Genomic DNA, 26,682 nt, shown 5'->3' with positions numbered 1-26,682 from the left:
GTGCAGTGGTGAATAGGGAAAGAGTGGAACTCCCAAGTGGTGGCAACTAAGTGGAGTCCATATGTAACTAACATGTGTAACAGACAAAGTTCTGAAGATACTCATGTATTGTATTATGGATCTTATATCATCCAATATACCATGCTATTCCTCAATGTGATGTCCCTTGGGATAGACACCATCCAATTGTTAAACATGCAGATATTATAACCCAATCTCCAGTACGGTTCCTGCAAGTCATAATGATCAATTCGTACTCAGTCTTTATTTAATTGTAGCTTGAACTGTAGCTTTATGACCTCTAAATTCGATCACAATGTGAATAATAACCAGCCATGGTCATAGGCAGGTTGGTGGTTTAAAATTGACCAGTAAGCATTACAATGTAACTCAGTGATTCTGCTTAGAAATTAATGTGGTGCAAAATTTTACAGTTAAGATGAGGTATCTGTCGTGGGTCGAACCCAACACAAATAGCAAATAGCAGTGAGTACAGAACCCTGCTGTAACTGACAGCTTAGTGTAGTTTATGTCACATAGATTACAATGGGGACTGCGATGTTCAGCAATGCATTAAGCTTTGCTATGTATTACATAGATTACTATGGGGACTGCGATGTTCAGCAATGCATTAAGCCTTGCTAAGTTTCGCATTGCACGGACAGGTAACGCCATCTCAGGATGGCGTTACCTGTCATTTCCTATGGGATTGTGCTGAAGCCTGTTCGGCTTTGCGGAATCTGATGCAGTGTTAGTACTGTGTGCATGCACGCAGCACTGGGCTGCCGGTACGTAGAGAGATTGGATCACAGAAGAGGGGTCATTTCGCCAGGACTTGAAGAGTAGCTCCGGCATTGTGCATTGCAGCGGTACATAAATATGCATCACTGCGATGTGCAGAAATGCATATTTAGCTGTACCGCATCTAATTGATGTATAGACCCCTTAGAGTTACAGTGCAAATAACAGAAAATGCAATTGTGTCATTATTACATGATATTCTCTAAAATGCTGAGCTATCTAAATAGTGGCCTGAAAATATTTCTTTACATACAGTATTGTACAAATGTAATTGTGTAAATGATCAGAAGGCTGATAAAATACTGGTAAGTAGATTGCATGACTTAAAATAAGTAGCAATGTCTGATTTTGTATGGAGATCGTGCAAGAGTGCAAAGTGAAAGTGCTCTTAAAAGCACGCTTCACACTTTGACCTCCAGTAAGTCTGTACTGATTCCTGAAAATAGGAAGTTACTAGTTTCATGTTATGTAGTCACAGATCATTAAAGGAATGCAACAACTTCTAAGCCTGACTCTTAAAGATAATTATAGCAAAACAAAACAGGCACATACAAGTGTATTTGAATCATATCTGCATTACAGTACAATGTTATTGCATGGGTAGCTTTTTTCCTTGTCCTTAATTTAATTTAGAGTCTTCAGTTTATCAGCCTTAGACTGTTAATATTTATTTTTGTTTTGAACCCTTTTGACCAACAGACCATGTGGAATACTTTACGATCAATACTTACAGTGGAACCTGTAGTTTTTCTTTTTATGACCGGAATATTTCTGCAAACTCCAGCCTATCAACAGCTGATACTAAATAAGGTAAGCAGAAACCGTTTTTTTTTTTGCAATTTGGCATTTTAAAGACAATGTTGTGTTTGTTACGCTGAAATCTGTAACTAGTTTAAGGACTTATTCACATGTATGGACTTGGAAATGGATAAAACTGCATTAAAATAAAAATAACACATGCTTTAGATGCATTTTTGTGATGTGCATTTTAGGTCTGTGCTGTGTTCTAAAATTTAAATGTATTGTTAAAATACTAGAATCACCTAGTGAGGACAGCACCCTTGACTCTTATTTGACCTATTTTTATTACATCCTGCTTGTGAACGTGTGAAAAGAGCAAAAAAAGATCCCAGCAAAATGAAATGTCATTTTTTAATGTTTTGTAAATTTAAGTTGACAGTCATTTATATTTATGACCAAATATTTGAAAGAGAATGTGTATTTTTATTTTATCATTATTCATATTCTCCAGCTGTTATGGTTTGAAACTTTAACGTTCATTTATCATACTTGCCTACTCTCCTGGAATTCCCGGTAGGCTCCCCAATTTCGGGGAGTCCTCCAGGACTCCTGGAAGAATAGGCAAACCTCCCAGATTCACCTAAATTCACGGGCATTGAATAGTGGGGGCAGGGCTTAATCGTGTCTTAATGACTCAATTAAGCCCCGCCCTCAGTATTCATTGCCGTGAATTTCAGATTGTATGATATGTACCACTGTAAATTGCAGTGGCACATAAAGAAACACAGCTGCATTTTACTATGCTGGGGCTGCTCTGGGAGCCCCTGTGTTGACCTCTCTCCTCAGAAATGGCTTTTTTTCTTACCATCGGCAGCCTAACAAGGCTGGTGAATAGAGAAAGTCATATGCGCATAGTAAATACCAACTTTTCAATGAGGTGGGGTGTGCGGACGGAGGGGGGCGAATCACATCATGGAGGCTCCTATCTTGCCCACTTTTACTATTAAGTGAGTCTCCCGGAAATTCCAGGAGAGTGGGCAAGAGTGGCACAGTGCTTGCTCCCGGGAAGGATCCAGCGAAGAAGCTTCAAGTGGAGCCTATTGAAATAGACTTGCTTAATAAATTACCTAATGCTGATGTAGAGGTTTATGCTGGCAGCAGTGGCGGATCCAGGGGGGGGGGCATCGGGGCGATCGCCCCCCCCCCTAGCAGAGACTTGCTGCCGACAGCTGCACACTGTGCAGGTCCATTCGGCAGTGACAATGTGCTGCCCGGCTGCTCTGATTGTGTTTTAAACACAATCAGAGCAGCCGGGCAGCACATTGTCACTGCCTAACGGACCTGCACATACTGTGCAGCCGCCGGCAGCCTTGGAAAGCAGAAAGGGGGCGGGGCCTAAATCGCCCCCCCCCCCTAAGATCGCCCCGGGTAGGGCAAATGTCTAGATCCGCCCCTGGCTGGCAGCAGTAAGTGCTGGTTATTAGATTAATGGTGCATAAATCTATTATCTTTCCAATTTTGACCCTTTAAATAAGAAAAAGTGGTGAAAGAGCCTTTTGTCGTCCTTTATGCTGCTCTTCATCACTTGGTAAATAGAACACACTCTATCCCGTCCCACAAAATAAAATCTTGTTTCTGCAGTTCAGTGCTGTTCTAGTTACACATGTGCTCCTAATACACACTAAGAAAGCAATATCTTTAATCCACGTGTTTCCTGTAAGCCTAGGTACTATTGCACAAAAGCAGGTGTGTGATGCATACTTGCCAACATTTTTTTTTTTTCTTCCGGGAGATGCCGGCTGGGACGTGGGCGTGCAGGGGGCGGGGCTGCGAAATCGCGTCATTTTGGCCCCGCCCCCGTGACGGAATGACGCAAATCGCGTCATTTTACAGTGGGGGCGGGGCTAAACGCCGCGATTCCGGGTGAATCGCGGCGTTTAAACTAAATTTTTCCCCCTTCCTATCAGGGAGATTGCCACACTCGTCCGGGAGACTCTCGCAAAATGCGGGAGTCTCCCGGACAATGCGGGAGAGTTGGCAAGTATGGTGTGATGTCACAAAAGTGTATTTGTACGGTGTTTTTTGCACTTTTGGTTTGTATGTCACCCTTTTTGTTTTTCACTATTCTGCTGCATATTTTGCAAAACCTAAAACCCAAGAAACTAACATTAATGATGGCAACTTAACAACCTTTATTGAAATGAATTGTGTATTTTAGAGCATAGATTACATCTTTTTAAACCCGCTTGATATTGGCTGAATTTTTTACAAAACTGAGACCAGCTTATAATTAAAATAAGAACAAATATCCTCATAAGTTGAAGGAAATTTAATTAATAATAAAAAAAAGGTTTGGAGTTTCAGAAGTGTGGCATTTTATAAGGAAGTCATGTTTCTCCCTATATATGCGTCCTTGTTTTTATTTGACGAATATAGCATTTGTTATTGAAACATGTAGCCGTTGGGAATATTATTGATTCTGTGGATTACCTTGGTACTATTGCTATGTGTTGGAGGACCTGATAATGTACTAGAAGTAACTGACAGTGCTTTCTGGTTATAAATCTAGACATTTAATTATTCTGAGCAGTTGAGAACATATGAAATAATAAATGAGGTGTGTTAATAAGAGCTATTTTGTGGAATGTGCACCTCATTTTGCATTTTGGGAGCAGAATTTTGCATGTTTCTCCAGCAGCTTTTGGCTTTAACTTTTGCAAACAAGAATCCCCTATTAATTTTGTACTGCTTGGAATTTCAATATAATTTTTGTTCCACCTGGAATTACTTTTCAACTACACCACAGAATTAATTGAGTCATTGATCCAGCTCTAGGTACAGATTATGAATTCTGCAAGATGCTGAATTTACAAATACAGTGCCCAATGGCATTTCACAGAATGCAAAAGTAGAACTCAAAATCTACAGCTCTGCAAAATGGCCTGTTCCATTGAAATTCAATTTGTGTGAAATTGTGTTGCGCTTCGCTCATCTCTAGGCCCAATGCTTTAGCACGGTGGCTAAGTGGTTAGCACTTCTGCCTTACAGCGCTGGGGTCATGAGTTCCATTCCCGACCATGGCCTCATCTGTGAGGAGTTTGTATGTTCTCCCTGTGTTTGCGTGGATTTCCTCCGGGTGCTCCGGTTTCATCCCACGCTCCAAAAACATACTGGTAGGTTAATTGGCTGCTAATTAAATTGACCCTAGTCTGTCTGCCTGTCTCTGTCTGTGTTTATGTGTTAAGGAATTTAGACTGTAAGCCCCAATGGGGTAGGGACTGATGTGAGTGAGTTCTCTGTTCAGTGCTGCGGAATTATATCAGACGGACATGGTAGATTTTGCTTTTTACAATGTGTGCATGGATCAGTGCAAACGTAAAACTATAAATCAGCTTAGCAAGTTTCACAATTTTGGATGATTTAGCAGGCTTTAGTCAATTTGTGATGTTTAAATACAGGAAGTTTATTTATAGTAAAAGCCAATAACCATAGATGATCAGCTGTTCTTTAAGTTCCTCTTTTGTTAAAGTGTGGGAAGTCTGTGTATTGTGAACCAATACACCCTGGAGTGTCTGTGGGAGAGATGACTAAAAAAAAAGGCCTGTCTTGGAGGACATTGGTTCAATAAACTGTACAAAATAACATAAAACATTCTAGCATCTTATTCTATGGATACATAGATATTTGGCTTAAGGTTTAATGTATCTCACTAAATAAAACGTGTGGGATTAGGAAGTAATCATTTAAGTTCTGAAAGACTTTCTATAAGAATGTGTCAAAAATCAAATGACCATTTTGCTACATCTATTCATATAAGCGTGAATAATATATAAAGATTGATTATATATAGTCTCTCTGTTTTATATATTATAAACAGGCCTGGAGTTATCTTTTCTATCCCCTGGCCTATTTCTAGGCCAATTTCCCTATGACAACTCTTCTTCGCATTAGAGGTCCCACCTCAGCCACATCCTGTAGATTGTGTGTGTGTGTGTGTGTGTGTGTGTGTGTGTGTGTGTATACAAGAAAGAAATCTATTCTGAGAGGAAGTAAAATTAATATTTAATTGTCAGGGTGGAAGGCATATATACGTATAATAAACTGTCATATTGTGATGAAGCGTGGGCACCCTGCTGCCCCTGCATTTCTGCTGCCCCAGACCGGGGCCTATAAAGCCTTTCCATAAATCCAGGTCTGGCTAAGAGCAATGTATAGGATCCACTATCCCAATGGCAGTACTAACGTTGTTGCAAAGGGTGCAAGGGCTACAGGTTTTAGAGGTGAGGGGGCCCTTAGTCAGTGCACACACTGCTATGACTAGTGGAAGCAGACATTAATAGTAGGTGCAGGCAGTTCTGCCATTGCCTGCACACAATGCATATCGGAGCATGTGCAGTGAAGCCATAACTGGGCTTCACTGCACATGTGCAGTCCATTGTGCATGCTCAGATGAGCAAACTTTTGGTCTGAAGGAAGACAAACCACAGAGCTGGGTCACCCTAAATTTTTTTTCTATGGGGCCCAGTGATATACTGTTCTGTTTGAGCACTGTCCACATGACCATTATAAGTAGCTTAATTAGGTTCTCTAAGTATGATTAGTGTGCTGTGCATAACAAGCATACATTCGAGCACTCATGTAAGTTGCTTTTAACAGAACAGACCTGGTTGTTGACAGTTCAGTTTTTTTGTTCCCTCTTATTAAAACTCCTAATACATCAAGTTACAGGGCAAGAAACTTTAAAACCAGACCTAGGTAAGATTGCCTAACCACAACATTAAAAAGGTAGGAAGTTGGCTTTAATTTGACATTAACACACTTCACAGTGCACCCTCTTAAAGATATCTCCAGATATCAAGCTCTACTTTTAGTTTGAGGCAACTTTTCCTTTGTGTGGAGAGGAAGGGCGTACCTCTAGGTGAAATGATGGACTACAGCAATTCATCAAAGTATTTGGCAATTGATGATAATAGAAGTATTGTTTAACTAAATTGAAGTATTTGTATTGGGTGGCATTGACTATATTAAGATAAAAATCCAAAGTTTTACTTGCCAATTGGACAACATTCTCCCAATTGGTTCAAGTCCCCAAAGCTTTCAATGAGGCAGTGCTTGTCTCCAGCGCACTAATAACAAGTACCTGTGGATATAAGCTTTCCAAATATGGACCCACTCTGGTGCTAGCAATTTGCACTTGCAATCTTGGGACATGGAATTTCATGGGAAACTTGCTTTTCACAAGTAACACCCATAAGAGAGTAATAGATTTCAGCACGAGGAATCCACAGGATGCCACTCCAACGCTAGTCTTGTTATGCAGCTGCTTACCAGAGAGGAGAATGAAATGGGAATTTCCCGGTTTAAGGTATATCGTATGGGCTGGTAGAAAAATTGGCTTGTTTTAAAGAAATAAGTGCAAAATAATATGGATTTAGAGAAAGTATGAAGCGATTATTTTTACCATGTGAACAAGGACATCTACTTTTTTAATAATGACCTAAAACAGCTTGCAGTCTGGCTGGGCCAAGATGCAAAATGTATACTTAACCTCATGTGTCAATCTCCCATTGTCCCATAGATTGTAAGCTTGCGAGCAGGGCCTTCTCACCTCTTTGTCTGTTTTACCCAGTTTGTTTATTAGTTTATTACGTTTGTCCCCAATTGTAAAGCGCTACGGAATATGTTGGCGCTATATAAATAAATGATGATGATGATGATGATATAAAGAAGTAACTTCAATACGTTTTTCTAACAATATGAAAATTACAGCATTTTGATATATTGCTTTCATCACCTGTATGTACAAATTTCATATACTCAATTGCTAAAAACATTAAAATTGTAGACAGACTTTGCTTGCTGGGTGTGTACCATGTGGAAGAGTTTCAGTTCCTTTATTGCAAAAGGAGTTACCGAGTAGCAAAGTATTTTAGGAACTCATTGTGCTGAACTGATATGTCATAGCTAATATGGAATTTAGGAGAGAGATGCAATTTTACTCTAAATTGTTTACAATCCACATATGTTAAATAATGTAAAACATAGACTTATTAGAGATATTACAAACATAATAATTAGCAGCAAACGATCTGTGTAACTCAAATACAATATAATTTATGTCCATATAAAACTACAACTGTTCCCTAAAATCCAAAAGACTTGAAAAATCAATAAAGACTTGAAAATATCCAGTGAAGATGTACCCAAAAGAACAAAAAAAATAATGAATAATGTGTGTATGTATGTCATACTTGCCAACTCTCCCGGAATGTCCGGGAGACTTCCGAAATTCGGGTCAGTCTCACGGACTCCCAGCAAATCTCCCGCATCCTGCACCTGGCACCCCAAAATGACGCTATTTGCAGTGAATTGCAGCATTTTGGCCCCACCCCCAGCGGCAAAAAGGCATTTCCATTGCGGGGGCAGGGCCAAAATGACACGACTGGTTGCGCCCCACCCTCTTCCACCCTCCAGGCACGCCCCTCTTCCGGACAAAGCAAGGAGAAAGTAGGTAAGTATGATGTATGTGTATATAATAAGTAAATAGCGTTGGGTGCATGTTATGCATTATTTAGGCCCAAACAATTGGCCTGCAAAAAATTTAAGCCCATATGCCACGAGCATCACAAGGCGCGTCCAGTTCTGTACCTGTAGTATATACGACAGGTTTACATCAGACATACTTACAGCCAGTGCTTTTTTTGTAATAAAAAAGGTGGCTGAACTTACATCTTGTTAATATTTTATGAAAAAAATGTATACAGTTCCTAACATATCTTTAATTCATTGTATTTAAGGCAATTTACAGCGTTAATGACGTCACTGCCGAAAGCATAATGCACACAGATGCGGTGCTGCTACAGACAGGGCCAGTGCTAGCATGTCTGGCGCCCCCCTGCAAAAAAAATTTCAATAATGCTTTGCTTCTATTGATAAAAATCATATAATAAACCTTTATGGTCTCTCCACATTTACACTGCACACATCATGCTGTTTTTAAGTCGTTTATGAGCCCCTTTCTCATTATTTTTCTCCCCCCTTGCCTTTTCATGCTGTGCTCCTTTACTCATTTTTTTTCTCCCCCCTCATGCTGCCGTTTTTCATTTTATTTTTTTCTCACCATTTTTTTTTTTGCCACTTTCTTTAAACCTGCGCCCTTTTCTTATTCTTTCTCTGACTTGCCTTTCTATTGCCTCTTTTGTTCTCTCCTGTTTTCTTTTCCAGTCTTCTGTCGCTGTCGGCGGCGCTCCTCTTCATCGCTGACCGCTCCTCACTGCTCCGTCTGTAATGAATGTCGGGCTCGACGTGCATGATGATGTCACGTCTGACATTGATTGCAAATGGAGAAGGGAGGAGGGCGCAGCCGCGCTGGACATAAGGTGTTTGTTTCGGCAGAGAAGCCGCAAACCCTTGTAAAAAAGGTGCCGGAACGCCGTTCGGAGCACTCTATGACAAAAAAAAAAAGCTCTGCTTACATTCATATACACAACCAGATCATAAGAAGTTTTTCTTGTGCTTAACATTTGTTTTGATAGCGAAAAACAGATTCGCTCTTCGACTGATAAAATAAAGCATATGTAGTACAAACAAATAAAAGTAGCAAAAACTATTTTTAAAATATGTCCACAAAATCCTATAATATATGCACAATCAATGAAGAAAACACCTTTGTGCTTCAGAGGAGTGATTGCAATCAGCCTATCAGAAGTGACTGGCCAGTGCTGGCACCAATCATTACCAGCGTGTATTTTTATAAGTTCTCAGGCACCCACAATTGATATGGCTTTAACAATTGTATCTTAATCTTTATCTTTGTGTCTGCATTTGTTCCAAAATATGCAAACTGATCCTTGTACTCTGCCTATGATTCATTTTATGCCCAATAAATTTGTTGGGGAGAGGCAAACGCTACCTACAATATAAACAGTCAATTCAGTCCAGCAGAATATAGTTTGGTAATAGCAAGTCTACCTCAAACCCATCCAGACAATCACTCCCCAGTCCAATGAAGAACAGTTATTATTCCAGTTGATGTCAGAAGATTACCAGATTCATATAGATAGCATTTTGCAATGGAAAGTACTAGGTAAAAGACATTAATCTTTCAAATATATTAAAAGCAGAGTTACATTTGAAGCCAATTACAATGCATTTACAAACTTACTGTTAATAGATTAATTACAATTACAATTTTTTACGGGTGTCCCACCGACATCAGATTAACTGATCTCTTTGTATAATAATTTTCCAGCAAGAGGTGCTCTACTTTTCTAATAGATTACACATGGGCGCCACTCTGCTTGAACCTCCCTCTGGAGGTGTGTTGAAGGGACCCTTTGGAACCACCAAAAAAGTTAATCTCCCAACAGAGAAAAATAAACAAACTACTACATCATAATTACACACTGATTTCTCACTCAGCTGAAAGACAGGAAAAAGACAGCAGGTGAAGGACGATTCACACTAAATTCTGGCGGCATTTGTTTTCCCTGTCTTTACTCAGCTGACTAGAGAGTTAAGTGGATCATCTCAAGGAAATGAAATTAATAGTAATAACTTTCTAATATCAGTTTGCACACAGGTCAATAAAAATTTACTAAAAGAATAGGACTTGCATCCTAAACAAGGAGCACAAACTAAACCCAAAAGAAAATGGCCTTTCATATAGTTTTTTTTAACTATTGTGGAGTTAGTAATGATAGAGATTGATTTGATTAAACTTATTTCTGTTGTGGGGCGGAAAGTATAGTTCAAACTGTATTGCAAAATTGATTATTCTTTTTTTTTCTTTAATTGCATACTAGCTATGGGTAACTATGTTACAAGCAGTTGGCAGAAACACAGTTAAATCTGTTGATGTGCCTCATATGGTATGAAGTATGGTGCTCACTTTGCCTTATATTTGCAAGCAACCTCTCGCAACATTTTGGGAACGTGATCTGTTTTGAGAGGACGTAAAAAGTCTTTTTAGGAAAATCCTTTTTTGAGATCATGCTTCTCTCTTTGAAACTGTCTTAAAACGAAGAGCATGAATTATTGTGTCAAATTGGTGGCATCTGCGGTAGCTGGGTGAATGGTGCATTCCTAGACAAATGCAGGTTGGGTGTACTCGCATTGCATCCACAAGCCAAAACAAGATTTAGGGGTTAGGGTTTTTTTGTAAATATTTAAATGCTATTTAAGTTGTACAAAATGTGCACTTTGAGAAACCTCAAGGCGAAACTAATTAAGTTTACTATTTTCAGAAACTCACACCAATCTAGGTAGTTAATAATTTGTTTATGGATGGGGGAAGAATGAGACAGAATAGAAACTGTTAAGAAAAAGAAAACTGTGAACTACAATAAAACAGGAATGTGCTACAGGGATATATTATTGAACTGACCTGCTCTTGTATTTGAGGAGGAAATAGTGAAACATGGACAACAAAAGTCAATAAAGTTGAGTAAATAATTGTGTTATAGTAATACTGGAATATGCATCGCTAGAGGCTATGAAGGGTGATTTAGTGCTACATGCAAGTGCACTTATGCCTTGTAAATATGCATCTAAAATTTGTCACACAGTACATAAATACAACTTACAACAGCATTTTGAGCTGTATAAATCTCAGGAACATTCAAGTGCAAGTGAATTATACTAAAAGTATGACAATGAAATCTAAAGTCTCTTATTTTGAGTTAAACGTATTTTCGAAAAACGTTGCTTACCAAGCATGAAAGACAGGATATGGTCATTTTCGAGTTGATGATGGCGATGGCCACGTATTTGCTTTGGGTGCATCTATATACTATATTTTGTATTGCATCACATTCCTGTAACCTTCAATCCAAATATGGAAATGTAAGTGTGCAATCGCATAGGGAACTTTTATATTCAACTATAAATAACCCCTTATGAATACACCTAGTAACTTTTTTTTTTATTATTTTGTTTCTTTTTCCTTCAATAACTAATGCAGCTCTTCCTTACATATTTTTTGCATTTTTAACACCATTTCCAACCTTCTTTTGAGAACAATCTGTTCTGGTAATCTTTTGCAATTTTAATATACTTTGTATGTAGCATATGTAAATTTGTATGTTGATTGTATTTTCAATACCTTTTTTTAAAAAAACGTAATTTAATTACATTAGTAAAGTGTCAAATGGTCATGCGCTAAAGGTTGTATTGCAAAAATAATCATGAACTTCAGTCTGAAAATGTCAATTGAGCAAATGATCACAGTAACAGGATCTTCCAACAAATCTAGAATGGCTGTGATTTAAAAAGAGCTTCAGGACTGTCTGTTTTTGTAAAGTACAAACTACAGTGTTACAAAGTAATGCAACTCAATACCCTATCAATATTAAGGTCAGGATGAGGAATCGGTTGATGCTGTTAAAGGAACTAACCTTTTATGCAAGGAAAACAGCATGGAGAAATGTCTTCATTTCAAAATCAATAGGCTGAGTGCACTAGCTATTAAGATGTAATGAAGTCACTTTTATAACTGTTATTACTTTATTGGCCAAATCAGGTAATCCTGATTAACTTTATGTGATCTTGTACAGTAGTTAATTTTTTCAAACAAGCTTACAAGAGATTGTCTCTACTTCTGTAAATAGTATTGCCACTGTAAATGAATTGACCATTCCCTTTTACAGTCCTTTTCTATCACTGGACATTCTTCAGACCTGATTACATTTAGATCTGATATCCCAGGATACCATGAATCTGATCAAGTGAAAGACTTACATCTCCAAATGCTGCGATGACACTTCTAGTTATTGTAATGAAACATAATGTGAAAACACAATGTGCTATTATCACATTAGAGCAGAACTAGAGATTTCACCACTTGAGTATAGTGTGGTAATTTATCTTTGAACATCCTGTTTTGTGTTGTAGTTTGCAATGTATGGCTGACAGATGTGTGCCTTAGTTATTTCAGGTTTTGATGCTGGATTACTGATAACTTCTTTAACCTCTTTTAGCCTATGCTGATCTATTTTCTTATGGCATAGTTAATAGGCATCTAGGCCTTTCCACCAGATCCACTCATTCGCTGAAGCACAGGGATGAAAGGAAAATACAGATCAGAAACAATCAGATCACTTAGTATCTTCGACGACAGAGGAAAGAAATAGTCTGGGCCACCCTGAGCACTAGGGAGAAATAGACCACATATAGGGTGGAGGCTGTAAAAGAGCTATGATCTTCCCTATTGGTCTGCATGATGTAACAAGCATAATGTTGAGAACTGGTATGCCATGCTGCCATTCATGTAATGCACTGTAGTGCTTTAAGGAAACTTATCAGATCACATTGCCTTGGTTCCTAAAATATCTTTTTTTTTTTCATGCAGAACTGTTTGCTTCCGCCAGACATCATAAATAAAATGAGGAGCTTAACCAAACTACTGTTTAAAAGCAATTATAATTACTGTTGAAAACCTTCCACCATGGCCATTATTGTACAGTACTTAAATGGCAGAATTTTCTAACATCCCCCACTCTTTGTAGCTATTGTAATTCAATTAGCCAACTGGTGAACAACTACAAGTATGGCTATTGTTTACTGCAGGCAAGCAATGGCAATGGTAATTCTGATAGCTGCTTACATATATATATATATATATATACATATATATATATATATATATATATATATATATATATATATATATATATATATATATGTATATATGTATGTATATATGTGTATATATTATTATTATTATTATTAATAATGTTGGTGTATCTATCTGTATAAGGTAGTATTTGATATTTTCACCAAACATTTAAGCTTGCAACCCAACCTCAAGGGTCCTAATTTTCTCAACTTTCTACACTTACATTCATGCTTCAAAAAACGCTGACATACAGTTCAAATCATATACACTCAAACTAAAATTTGCTACAAATCACATAATTTTGCTTCTTTTTTTTGTTCCGACATTATTATTACCCTCAATATCACTAATTTCCTGTCATTTCCAGTCAATTTTGACAACCTCACAGGTCACAGTATTATTTTCATACACTTTTGGACAAAAACTGCAGTGAGCTGGCTGGATGCTAAGTGACAGAGCAACGACACAAACACATAGAAGTTCATAGCACATCTAGGAAACCTTTCCATACAGCAGCGGCAAAAAAGAAAAGTGGTGCAAGATGGAATTGTCCTTGGGCCATCCCACCCACCCGTATGTAAGATATTGAAAAGGATATGTACATTTTAACAAACCAAGCACTCCAGCGACAAGCAGTGCCAGTTTTATGGCTGAAGTATTTGGTTTGTTTGGGCCCCCACAAGACAAACTACCAATTGCTTAGCTGCCATAAGCCCAACAGTGCTGTCAATGAACTCTACATTATTAAACCATGTCTGCTCGTGCTGCATCTTTAATCCCCTTCTCCTCTGTGGATACCTCCCTCTCATCCATGAAGAACTGCCAAACTTATGTAGACACAGGAATAGATATTACAACTGGAGTGGCAATATATCTGCTTTAGACAGACTGTGACATGAAACATGTGGGCAGCATGGAATCTGTCATGTTGGAATACGCTGCATTGAACAGAGATTTAAATCAATATATAGACACAGTTGAGGATCCGTACTTAAGTTAAAACATAACCCACCAGATGAGATTCCGGATTTAAGAGCGCTTGCACGCAAGAAATACAGTGTGCTTCAGAAGAATAATACAGAGAAGGCCCTGAGGCAGGATTATAAATATGTCCAGTATAGAACAGGTGAAAGACCTGAGAAAACAAATGGGTGTGTCACCGGCCCCTGCAGCAGACTAAGCTTTGGAAGATGAAGACGAGCAGATCGCCGTCACCCAGAGCACTTCTATAACACAGTTAGAGATGGTGAATTCAGTGAAAAACAAAGTATGTGGTCACACATATGAGAGAGATGCAATTGAAAGGATGATTGAAAGCAAACTTCAGAGGGGTAGATTCCCCAGGTGTCCAAAAATTGGCTGTGATCACTCTGACATGAGTATATCGGATCTTGCTCCAGACAATGAAATAAAAAGAGCCATTGAAATTCACAGCAAAAAGAAAGGTCATCAATGAACTTTGAATCAACCCCAATTCCCAAAAAATGTAAATATAGCTAGGTACCTTTGACGTAAAGTGAACATTACACTTTGTGCAATACTGATGAAACAGCAGCAAAGTGGAAGGTTTGAGGAATACATATACATGTCTATTTAAACATCCATGCTTACATTAGTTCTGGAAGCAACGTTGTTCTTTGTTAATAAAACTATTGTTTTTATACCATTAAAAAAAAAATGACAATCCTCCACCATTCTTTGTATGTTGATAATAGGATCAGGTGGAGTTATGGCAGAGGTTTCAATCATTTTGGTCAATTCTTTTATAGTAGACCAGACAAGATGTCAAAATGTTGTGCTGCGTCATCTGCATCATCCGTGGGTCTCTTGGGAAAGCCAAGTTTTTTTTCCTAGCAGTTGACTGAGAAACTGAAGGCGGAGACACCGTCCTGTCACGTAACACACGAGGAGCTCCTTGCATCTCTTGAGATCTGGGTCAGTTGGAAACAAAGAGAAGACATAGCTCTTAAACCTAGAATAAAGTACAGTCGCCAAAATGTAGTGATTCCATTTCAAGATTTTGAAAACTCTTTAATCCTTGTGAAGTGAATAAAGTAATTCACCTAAAAGTCTGACAAGCTTAGCATAATTGCTTTCTTTCATCGCTTCCAGTTTCTCAAGCTGTTTTTCCAAAAGTCTAATTAAGGGAATCCCTTGGCTCAAGCTAGCACTGTCTTAACTCCACAGGTGACTACTTTGAATGGTTTTAGCACCTTGCACAACACGGAAAGTATTCTCCACTGCGCTTGCGTAAAATACATCCCCCCCTCCTTTCCCAATGTCATGGCTTGTGGAGTGAGTGTGGATGGCTTTTCGCTGTTTCTCCATCCTCAGAAGCATATACAGGGTGGAATTCCACCTTGTTATCACCTCTTGCTGGCAGGGCAAATTAAATTGCTCTTGTAGCTGCTGCAATCTCCTACTTGCTGTTGCTGAATTCCGAAAATGTCCAAATATTTTACGGCCCACAGACAGCATCTCCTGCAGTAGAATGAAAGAGTTGGAATCTGAGCTTCCCACAAATCTATTTGGATGGTAGGCTGCCTCAAGGACATGTGAGGGGTGGGCTTCAACCCTCTAAATAAACGATAATAATATAGGGGAGGGGAACCACAGGGCGCCAGAGAAAAATACTGGATTTGTATGTAAAAAACTATCCAATTTATTACATATATAAATGGAAACAAATGATAGTAAAATACACACACAGGCTGCAACCTAGAGTGTACAATCAGAGTAGTCAGAGTTAAGGAAATGCATATGGTGTTGCTTCACATAGTATGGTGGAGACAGCATGAGTGGAGCTGAGAGTGGCCCAAATATCAGATCCTAATATGGGTGATATCCAAACAATGATCATACATAAATGGAGGTGAATACAAAGTCTCTCTGTATGTAAGCTCTATAGTTCAAAGAGCAACATGAAATGATAAAGTCCCGGATGTGAAAATTAGAGGAACTTAAAGAAGCCAAATGGATCAGTCCTGTACAAAAGTCCAATAATGTGTATAAACTTACAAGGGATAACTTCCTATTTTGCCCTGCTATAGCGGTCCCATATAAGATAGACCTCAGGGGTGGATATAGAAGTCCTAGGGGGCACCTATGAGATCCGTGATGATGGTGATCGCAATAATGTAGATGGAGACAGAGTATGTGTCCAGACCTGCGGCATCGGATACTGGAGAGGATGAGACTTACCCGATCCCGGGCTGCACTAGAGTCTTGCTTGTTCCGAATCTTCGCGGAAGTCCGTTAGGTGTTGGGCGGAAGTGATGTCTGGCCGCGGCCTCCACTCTGTTCACCAGTGCAGCAGCACATGCGCATGCAATGTAATGTATAAACATTCCTTTGTCGGCTCCGTCAGGAGCATACAAAGTGGTAATAAATGTAATCGTACCCTACGCATTTCGCCAATAATGGCTTCCTCAGGGAAGGTTGGACAACTGAGGGGGAGTCCCCTCTAAATAGCTGGATGGCATCATAGATTCCTTTCTGATTGGTCCCATGGAAGTGGGTTGGTACAGCTTAGCCAATAGTTTTCTTTCCACAAAGTTAATGAGCAAATTCCAGAAACTAGAGTCAGCTGTGTTTGTATATAATTGCACATAATGTACAAGTGGCAATAGTACTGATGATAATGAATTTAGCAATGGTATATAAAGATAAAGCAAAACACCAGTGTAATAAGTATGAATATCATAGAAATTTTGACAATTCAAAGTAAATGTTAAGACCGTTTGGTATAATGTAGTGAGGTTAAGAGGGTGGATGAGGAATATTATAAGCTTGTCTGAAGAGGTGGGTTTTCAGAGAATGCTTGAAAGTTTGTTGACCAGAGGAGAGTGTTGTTGTGGGAGGGAGAGAATTCCATAAAGTGGGTGCAGCATGAAAAAAGTCCTGTAGCCAGACGCAGAACTTAGTTGCCGAGTTGGGAGATATTTTGAGACGAGAGGAGATGTATGTTGGTGTAGCTTTGTTGATGGCCTTGTAGGTTAGTAAAAGTATTTTATATTGGATTCTTTAGAAAACAGGCAACCAGTGTAGAGACATACAGAGTGATTCAGCAGAGGAATAACGATTTGCAAGGAAAATCAATTTTGCCGTTTCATGCAAAATAGATTGTAGGGGTTTGAGATTTGGGGAAGACCAGTAAGGAGGAAATTGCAAATAATCAATGCCTGAGAAGTGCATGAATTAAGGTTTTTGCAGTGTCTTGGGTGATATATGTGCGAATTCTGGAAATGTTTTTAGATGTTTATAACATAATTTAGATAGAGTCAATGTGGGGAACAAAGGATAGGTGTGAGTCGAGGATTACACCTAGGAAGCGAGCTTGTGGGGTGGGATTTATGGTCGTTATCAATAGAAATAGAAATGTCAGGTATGCTCTTGTTAGTGGGTGTAAATATTATTAACTCTGTTTTAGAAAGATTAAATTTGAGTTGGCGAGAGGACATCCAACATGAAATGGCAGAAACACAGTCAGTTACACAGTACAACACAGATGTCGAGAGATCAGGAAAGGATAGATAAATTGGCGTATCATCCGCATAGATTTGATACTGAAATCCAAAGGAACTTATTAGATTTCCAAGAGAAGCAGTATAGATAGAGACCAGCAGAGGACCTAGCACTGAGTCTTGCGGTACCCCATAAAGAAAGCGGAGCAAAGGTGGCCCCAGAGAAATTAGCAGTGAAAGAGCGATTAGAAAGGTAGGATGAGAACCAGGATAGAACAGTGTCTTGAAGACCTAGGGATTGCAGCGTTTGTATGAGAAGAGTGGTCAACAATGTCAAATGCAGCCGAGAGATCCAGGAGGATTAGGAGAGAGTAATGGCGTTTAGTTTTAGCAGTGATCAGATCATTGACAACCTTGGTCAACGCAGTCTCCGTGGAGTGTTGCGAACAAAAGCCAGACTGAAGAGGATCCAACAGGTTGTTTGCGGAAAGGAAGCTAGTGAGGCGAGTGTAGGCAAGCCTCTCTAGAAGCTTGGAGGGGCACGGGAGCTGAGAGATGGGACGGTAATATGAGAGAGAGTTTGGGTTGGAATCTTGTTTTTTTAGAATAGGAGTAATCACTGCGTGCTTGTATAGTGATGGAAAGATGCCGGTAGAGAACGAGAGATTACAAATTTTAGTTAAATCCATGTCTCCTGTGCTCATTTCACCTCTACCAATTTGCAAGAGAATAGGATCAAGAGGACAGGAGGTAGAGTAAGAAGATAAGTAGAGAGGAGAAATTTCCTCTTCATTTGTGGGGTCAATTGAGGAGAGGGTGTCAGAGAGTAGTGGGAAGGAATTGAGCTGATTGCTTGTCGAGGAAGAGGATATCGTTTCTACTCTGATCTTATCAATCTTGTCCTTGAAGTAGGAAGCAAGATCCTGGGCACTGATAGTAGACGGAGGGTTCGAGGTGGGAGCATTGAGAAGAGATTTAAATGTATTAAAAAGGTGTTTGGGGTTAGAAGCCTGAGCATAGATAAGAGATTGGAAGTATGTTTGTTTTGCAGTGTCCAGAGCATTTCGATTGGAGCAGTAGGTAGAAGTATATGTGAAGAAGTCCTTAGAGGTGCGAGATTTACGCCAGTGACGTTCTGCTTTACGGGAAAGTTTTTGAAGATTTTGCGTTGCTGTAATGTGCCACAGTTGACATCGAAGTCGAGGTGTAGTATGTAGTGTCGCTGGAGCCACTTGATCGAGGGCCATTGCTAAGGTTTGGTGAAAATGAGGTACTGCCATCTCAGGGGAGGAGAATGTAGAGATAGGGGAGAGAAGGTGTTGGAGAGAGGTGGAAAATTGTTGACGATTAATAGAATTAAGATTTCTGCAGGTATGAGGAGGCTTGGTAGAGTTAGACAGTAGAGAGGTTAGAGGAGTGGGGGTAAGCGTGTAGCTGATAAGGTGATGATCTGAGAGGGGGAAGGGTGTGTTAAGGAAATTAGAAACTGAGCATAGTCTAGAGAAAACAAGATCAAGGCAATGGCCAGCAGATGATTCAATCCACTGGGAGAGGTCAAGTGAGGTGGTTAGAGAGAGTAGTTTGGAAGCGGCTTTGGAAGGTGGGTTATCAATGGGGATGTTGAGATCACCCAGGATGAGGGTAGGGATGTCTGAAGATAAGAAGTGAGAGAGCCATGCAGAGAAATCCTCAATAAATTGTTGGTGTGCTCCAGGGGGACGATAGATCACTGCAACACGTAGAGAGCATGGATTAAAAATGCGAATAGCATGTACTTCAAAAGATGTGAATGTGAGTGATGGGACATTTGGTAGAACTGTGAATGTTCACTGTGGGGAGAGAATTAGTTCAACCCCACCTCCTTGTCTGCCTTCAGGTCTGGGGGTGTGGGTGAGATGGAGGCTACCATGTGAAAGTGCTGCAGGTGAGGCAGTGTCTGATTGCATGAGCCATGTTTCTGTTATTGCCAGAAGGTTGAGATTTTTTGAGAGGAAGAGATCATGTATGGAGGTAAGTTTGTTACAAACAGAGCATGCATTCCAAAGGGCACATTTAAAGGTCTTTGGAAGAGAGGGGAAACAGGTGATGTGTTTTGAGGTTTGCTACAGAGCGGTAGTGCTCTGATGTATGTGTGTGTGAGGAGTGTGGGGGACCTGGATTAGATGATATATCACCGGCTAATAGAAGCAAAGTGAGAGAAAGATAGATAAAGAAGTGTAAGTTGCTCAATCAATTTATAGGCTATACCAGGTGCTTGAAAGGGTGGGGTTATCCTAAAAGGAACAAACACACAGAGAGATCTCCCAGCACACTGCTATAGCCATCAACAGATCTGCCATTTCTACTGTAGATAAAAATGCAAAAGTCTTAGTTGCACACATTTGCAAATGTATGTTAAAGCCACCCGCCTCTCCACGGTGCTTTTGCTAGTAGGGTGGTCCTAACTTTTTAAAACACACATATATGGCCCAAATATATGGGACTCTTTTTGTTTAGAGTTAGGACCACCCTATTAGCAAAAGCGCTGTGGAGAGGCGGGTGGCTTTAGCATATATTTGCAAATGTGTGCAACTAAGACTTTTGCATTTTTATCTACAGTAGAAATGGCAGATCTGTTGCTGGCTATAGCAGTGTGCTGGGGGATCTCTCTGTGTGTTTGTTCCTGAGAGAAAGATAGGTTAGGGGATTGTAACATGTGTTACCTTTTATTTTCTGGCGACAGGTGGAGGCTGTACTTGTTAGAGATAATAAATAGGACAACAGTTCATGGGTGTTAACTAGAGGTGAGTGGAGTAATGAAGATGCAATGTGGACAAATGTTTGTGTTGGTGGAGGGGTGAAAGATGATACAGTCCTAAAGATAATGCTATGAAAAGAGACCAGGAAAAGCAATTTGTTAAACATTGTGATAAAAGAGTAAAAGCAAAACAGTTAGGTAATTCTTTAAAATCCTCTATTTGCAGTATTCTGTATAGATAGACACGTAATGCAGAAATAGGCTGTGGCAGATGTAGCTTATTCCTGGGCGTAATCAAATGTTGTCCAATGTTTGTCCAACTGTGTTGTCTAACTGTGCATTTTAATATACTTTGTGAGAAAACCCACTTAGTGCAGAAAACACACATACTTCTCACTCCACATACGTCACCTCATAGACTGAAGCTGATAAGTATCCATTTTTATTTCACATTTGATGTGACTGGACTGAGTCCAGGGGCGGGCTGGACGGGGGGGGCTCTGTCTAACGGCTGTTCGGGCCGGCCGCCCCCCTTCAGGAACCGAGTTTTGTTTAAGAAAAGCAATATAAAGAAGTGCCTAGGGGAGCCAAGACAGTGCTTTGTTCTAACTAGTTGGTAAACACCTGATCAAATCAAGAATGTGAAGGAGAGAATTGTCTTGACACAACATCATGGCAGAAACTACATAATTAGCTGTATTTGCCTGAATGTATTCCCATGCTATGTGTTTATAATGTTAAAGTAGGCGTGATAGAACTTTGTGCGTGGTTCTGGTATTAGTTACCCTTGCTTGATAGCTTTTGCAATGATTACATATATATATATCTATAATATAAATGTCTAGTGGCGTGTGTTAGTCTGTGTGTGTGTGGAAAAAATAAAACCAAGCTGCAGCGCCACCTGCTGGACGGAGTTATACACTGACCTACTAAATTCTTAGTGTGTGTGGAAAAAAAAAATCGGAAAGGGCTGAAATTTGGTATACTAAGATGTTTTTAATTTGTTCATTTAATTTGTTAATTGTTAAAAGTGTTTATAAAGATTTTAAAAAAATATATATATATATTTCTTGAAGGAGAAGTGACAGTTGGGAGTGGTTGGTGGTTGCCGGGGGTGACAGTGGGGAGTGGTTGGTGGTTGCTGGGGGTGACAGTGGGGAGTGGTTGGTGGTTGAGGCCTGGGCTATAGCCCAAGTGCATGACAAGAACCTTTTTAACACCTTAAGTAGCTTGATTTGACTAGAATGCATGAGTATCATGCACAGGTTAACTTGTGTATATATGTGTGTATGTGTGTGTATATATATATATATATATATATATGTGTATATGTGTGTGTGTGTGTATATGTGTGTGTGTGTGTGTGTATATATATATATATAACGCCATATATAATGTTTCAGAAATTGTTTTAATATCTAAGATTGTGATTTCACTATGATCTCTTGCCATGATTTTGTAGTTTACCAATAGAAATAAAAAGACACACAGAAAAAAAAAATGCATCAATAGAAATCCTTCCAGTGCTATTTATCATTGCACTCAACAATGTCACTTTTTATGACTTTTGCCTTTTCCAATTAATATTTTGTAGGATAAAATAAAAGGGGTTTTTTTCTGTGACACTGTAGCTCTATCTTGCTGAATAAAACCTGAGATGAGGTAGTGGAGTCTCCAATAAGTTAAAAAAGTCAAATAGCGTGGGTGCATCGACCACAATCATCCTTCATCAGAATCAAGGTTTGATGGAAGACCATTCATACCAAGATTGTTAGCTGGGCATTGCATACAGTATACTATTGATTTAATGATCACAAAACAATATCTGCAACTAGCAATCAAGGCAGTCTAAAATATCCTCTTTTTGCCTGTTTCATTTTTCAGTAGATATATGTTGACTTAAATACTTAGTACATCATTTACAAAGTGCAAATTCATCCTTGACCAAATGAACTTTGGTTTGTGCTGGTCCTCATTTCTGCCAACGCGCTTGGTATTGTTTTGCAACATGCTGATGTCAGAAGTTAAGTGGAGCGAGGGTGTTCCTAGTTTTGTTAATCTGAGATTTTGTTTTGTAGAGCAAAGTTTGTAAAATTAGATAAAAGGGTGGAAAGAGTCCATTCCCAGCAACCAAAGACACCTACATTTGAATCACGTCAGAACTGGTGGATATCTAGGTTCATCCATATATTAATAATGGGAAGCACTTTGCCCGGTCAATTTGTACTTTTGCAGAGGAGCACGTTTTTAAGCACACATTGCCAAATGTAATAAAAAAAAAAGCTTCAAAACATAACATACATGGTTAATTTAAGCCACAAATGAAAACAGAGCATTTTTATAGGTGAAAAAAAAAAGCAACATTTTATGTAATGAAAAGTAAAAGGCACAGTTGTGCACTTTGGGGGGTTTCAAGTTGCCTGGAAAGCCTTCTACTCACTGTACAAAACATAACCCCATAGCCCACTCACAGTCAGTTCTCACTGCATGTGAGCTCCATTTCAGCTATTTAAGAGTCGGTACTGCAGCTAACCCTGTGCAGTAAAGAAAAAAAGGGTTGCACATGGCATCACATGTGAGAATTGAGCGGGCTGAATGAGGACTAGTGCTTGTTAAGTGCTAGCCACACCCCAAATGGGATGGCCATACCCATTCCACATTTTAAACATTTTGAAACTCCACTCTATCCTGCATTTGCCTCTGAGGAGGTTGGTCTGTGATGTGACCTTTACACTTTTTTTTTTTCAGTGCTCAGCTCCTGCCAATATTCTAGTTTGCAATTGTGTCTTAAAAAAATCATCAATCAGTCATGTACCTAGAAGTGTGCTGGGTGGCTCAGACAGAAAATGATCTTCATTTTTAGGGCAAGCCTAGTATGCCTGGAAAAAACATCTCAGTGTGCAAATCACAGTCTCTCGTATACCAAATGCAATTTGCAACCTTTATAGACTGAATTTGGACAAAACTTGAAAAATATAAATATATGAACCCTAGAAATGATTTCAAGTACAGATATTCAGGGCTCACAATAATAAGACACAAAGTTCCTGTTAACTATGTCTAAGTTCGTCCTGGCTGCTCGCCAGATATTAAAATTATGACCAACACTTATTAAAATAAACAAATTTTAAAATAAGAATTGTCCAGAATATATTACAACTCTGTTGGACAGAACATAATTCAGCTGCCCACTTTTCCAAAAACATTGCAGTTTTCAAATATAATATAGCAACAGTGTCTGTCATATTATGCAACTGATCACTTATCCAGCATGTGCTCTCAATCTTTCATTGCAGGCAAAAATTACAAATAAGAAAATAAAAAATTGAAAAAAAAATTGTAAAATGCATAACTTTTTTAAACCATGTCAACAGTAAATTACACATACTTAGTGTCTATAGAGATATTGGTTGGGTTAAGTTAATGGTGTGACACTTGCAAACATTTTGTAAAAGATATGAGGTGAATATTCTTGAAAGGAGTATTTTCCATAATCCTAGCCATATTTTCAAAAGAAAAATGTGTCCCATTTGTTTTGTTAAACAAACAAAACTAAAGTTATTTCCAACTAAGGGCTATATTTACTAAAGGTCAGATTGTTAAAACCACTGTATTTACAAAAGGCAAAACCTCTAGAAAACCTCCTGAAAACCGCAGTTTAACAAAGCTCCATATTATAAATAGTCATATCAGCTTGCACATGGGCACAAATGCTTGCTGGCACCTGTAATGGCATATGTGTGTAGTATTAATGGCGTCCCCATTATGAAGTAATAAGTGTCGTCTCCCTCATAAATAATTATTGCCCCAATTTGGCAATCAAATAGAATTGGCCCCTTAATATAATGAAAATTTTTATTTGTCTCATAAGTTAATTATAAATTAATTTTGCCCCCATAGTGAGTAAATATTGATTGCCCCCTATATGTTCTGAATGGCAAGGTAGCTCAAACAGCATGCTGTTTGCGCTGTCTAGCCTAACAGAAGCAGGTCTACAAAAGCCTGTCTTTTTTTCAAATGTTTTTTTTTTTTCTGATGGTATTGACTAAACCGCCTGCAGTTTCGGGGATTTGATTCCGCAGGATTCAATCCGTTTTAATAATTATGGTTGTTTTGCACGAAACACAATTCTTAGTAAATTTAAAAAATGTGCAAATGGTTTGATCAGAGTGTTTTACCCCTGTGCCATGGATCATAATTTGCCATTCTTCACCTAAGCAAGCTTTGTCTATTTACTACAGTTAAGACAATGTTGTCAAGTTTTGCCAAAAGTTTAGTTTCTGCTGTGAAAAATCTGGGATTTACTCTAAAATTTCTACTGAAATGCAAAACATGTGAAATAGTTGATACTTCTTCTTAAAAATCCATTTTGCAGTGTTAGAGATTTAAATCCCCCCTTCAATTAATTTTTGTTAAATAATGAAATTCGTTGAAAGGTTAAAAGCTGCCAAAACCCTTTGCTCATTTATTCTATTTAGCAAGAATTGTAGAACTGCAAAAGAAAAGTGATCTTGAGAACAAAGTATGCAAAAGTCTATGAACTCTATAGAGTAAAACATGCAAAGCGTGCATATAAGTCTATGACCTTGGTTAGCTGCAGGACTTCCCCCTGTGAGCTGACCCAATATTTTTCTTGTAATGTCTTGAAAAATGTATGAATATTGAAAATATTGTCTATTATGATACTTATTTATGAAAGCTTTGCATTGTATCATAATAGTACATATGACATAATAGCTTGCCAGGAATGTATGTAATGTAAATATGTATTTTTTTTCCCCCAAAATGTAACATTACATAAAAAGACTCAATTGTAGACTAATATAGCAACCTGGTTTATAGTTCAAGGTCATTGCAGCTTGCTGCGTATGGGCTTGTGTAACTGCAGACTTGTCAGAGTGCCCATGCTGACCCCTGTCCACCGCCAAACCACTTACAATGGGCACATGAGCAATGGGAGAAGGTTATCTGGTCTGATGAATCATATTTTCTTTTACATCATGTAGACGGCTGGGTGAGTGTGCATCATTTACCAGGGGAATAGATGGCACCAAGGTGCACTATGGAAAGAAGTCTTAGCTTGTGTAAGCAATGTGATGCTGTGGGCAATGTTCTGTTTGGTAACCTTGGATCCTTGCATTCGTGTGGATGTTACTTTGATACATACCACCTAGCTAAACAGTGTTGCAGACCAAGTACACCCCTTCATGGCACTGGTATTCCACTAATGGCAATGGCCTCTTTCAGCAGGTTAATGTGCCATGCCACACTGCATAAATTGTTTAGGAATGGTTTGAGGAACATATCAAACAAGGTGTTCAAGGTGTTGATTTGGCATCCAATTTTGTCAGATATCAATCTGATCGAGCATCTGTGGGATATGCTGTAAAAACAAATCCGAGCCATGGAGGCCCCATCTCACAATTGCAGGACTTAAATGATCTGCTGCTAACGTCTTGGAGTCTATACTTCGATGGGTCAGAGCTGTCAAGGGGGACCTACAGACAATTATGCAGCTGGTTTTTGATGTTGTGGCTGATCAGTGTATAATTTAGACTGTAAGCTGCAATGGGGCAGGGACTGATGTGAATGTGTTCTCTGTACAGAGCTGCGGAATCGGTGGCGCTATATAAATAAATGGTGATGATGTATACACTATGTGGACAAACGTATTCTGACACTTGACCGTTAAACCATCTGGGACTGTAAAGACATTGTATTAAAATACATTTACTTTAATATGGAGCTGATCCCCCTTTTGCAGCGATAACAGCTGCCACTCTTTTTGGAAAGCTTTCCACAAGATGTTGGAGTGTTCCTGTGGGAATTTGTGCCCATTCATTCTGTAGAGCATTTAAAAGGTCAGCCACTGATGCTGGACGACAAGGCCTGGCTCGCAATCTCCGTTACAGTTCATCCCAAAGGTGTTCGATGGGGTTGAGGTCAGGGCTGTCACACACCAGTCTCTCAGGTTCTGTTACTTACCTCTTCGCTGCCTTTCCAAGTCGTCCTTGCAGTCCTCAGGTTCTGCTGATTTCAGACCTCTCTGGAGTGAAACAGACTGGACAGCATCTTACAGAGATCCCTCCAGAATCAGATTATGGGTGCGGCCATCTTGGATTCAGTCACATGATTCCTCTCAGTCAATCAGGTGATAACAGCCTCCATTTCAGATTTCCTCCAGGAAAGCTGCAATCTTGGATATAGTCACCTGATCCATCTCAGCAATTCAGACTGCTACTTCTGCCCAGCTGATTGCAGTCTCCAATCAAGAATCAATAACAACTATAAAAGGACTTCCTGGAGCCCTTACCTGTTGCCAGTGC

The 26,682-nt window shown here is 39.1% G+C and overlaps 1 protein-coding gene across 1 annotated transcript in view; it reads left to right on the top strand.

The window, feature by feature from the left end:
* Positions 1-1,284: 1,284 nt before the first annotated feature.
* The window catches only part of LOC142144598 (proton-coupled folate transporter-like), a 292,308-nt gene continuing 266,910 nt past the window's right edge, over positions 1,285-26,682 (top strand). Inside the window, exon 1 of the mRNA XM_075203675.1 lies at positions 1,285-1,611. Coding sequence (XP_075059776.1) covers positions 1,504-1,611 — 108 coding nt within the window. The 5' untranslated portion in view covers positions 1,285-1,503. The remainder of the gene's footprint in view (positions 1,612-26,682) is intronic.

The sequence above is a fragment of the Mixophyes fleayi genome, chromosome 3 (genome assembly GCF_038048845.1).
Source record: "Mixophyes fleayi isolate aMixFle1 chromosome 3, aMixFle1.hap1, whole genome shotgun sequence".
NCBI classification, from domain to species: domain Eukaryota; kingdom Metazoa; phylum Chordata; class Amphibia; order Anura; family Limnodynastidae; genus Mixophyes; species Mixophyes fleayi.
This window is presented reverse-complemented; position numbering and strand designations above follow the sequence as displayed.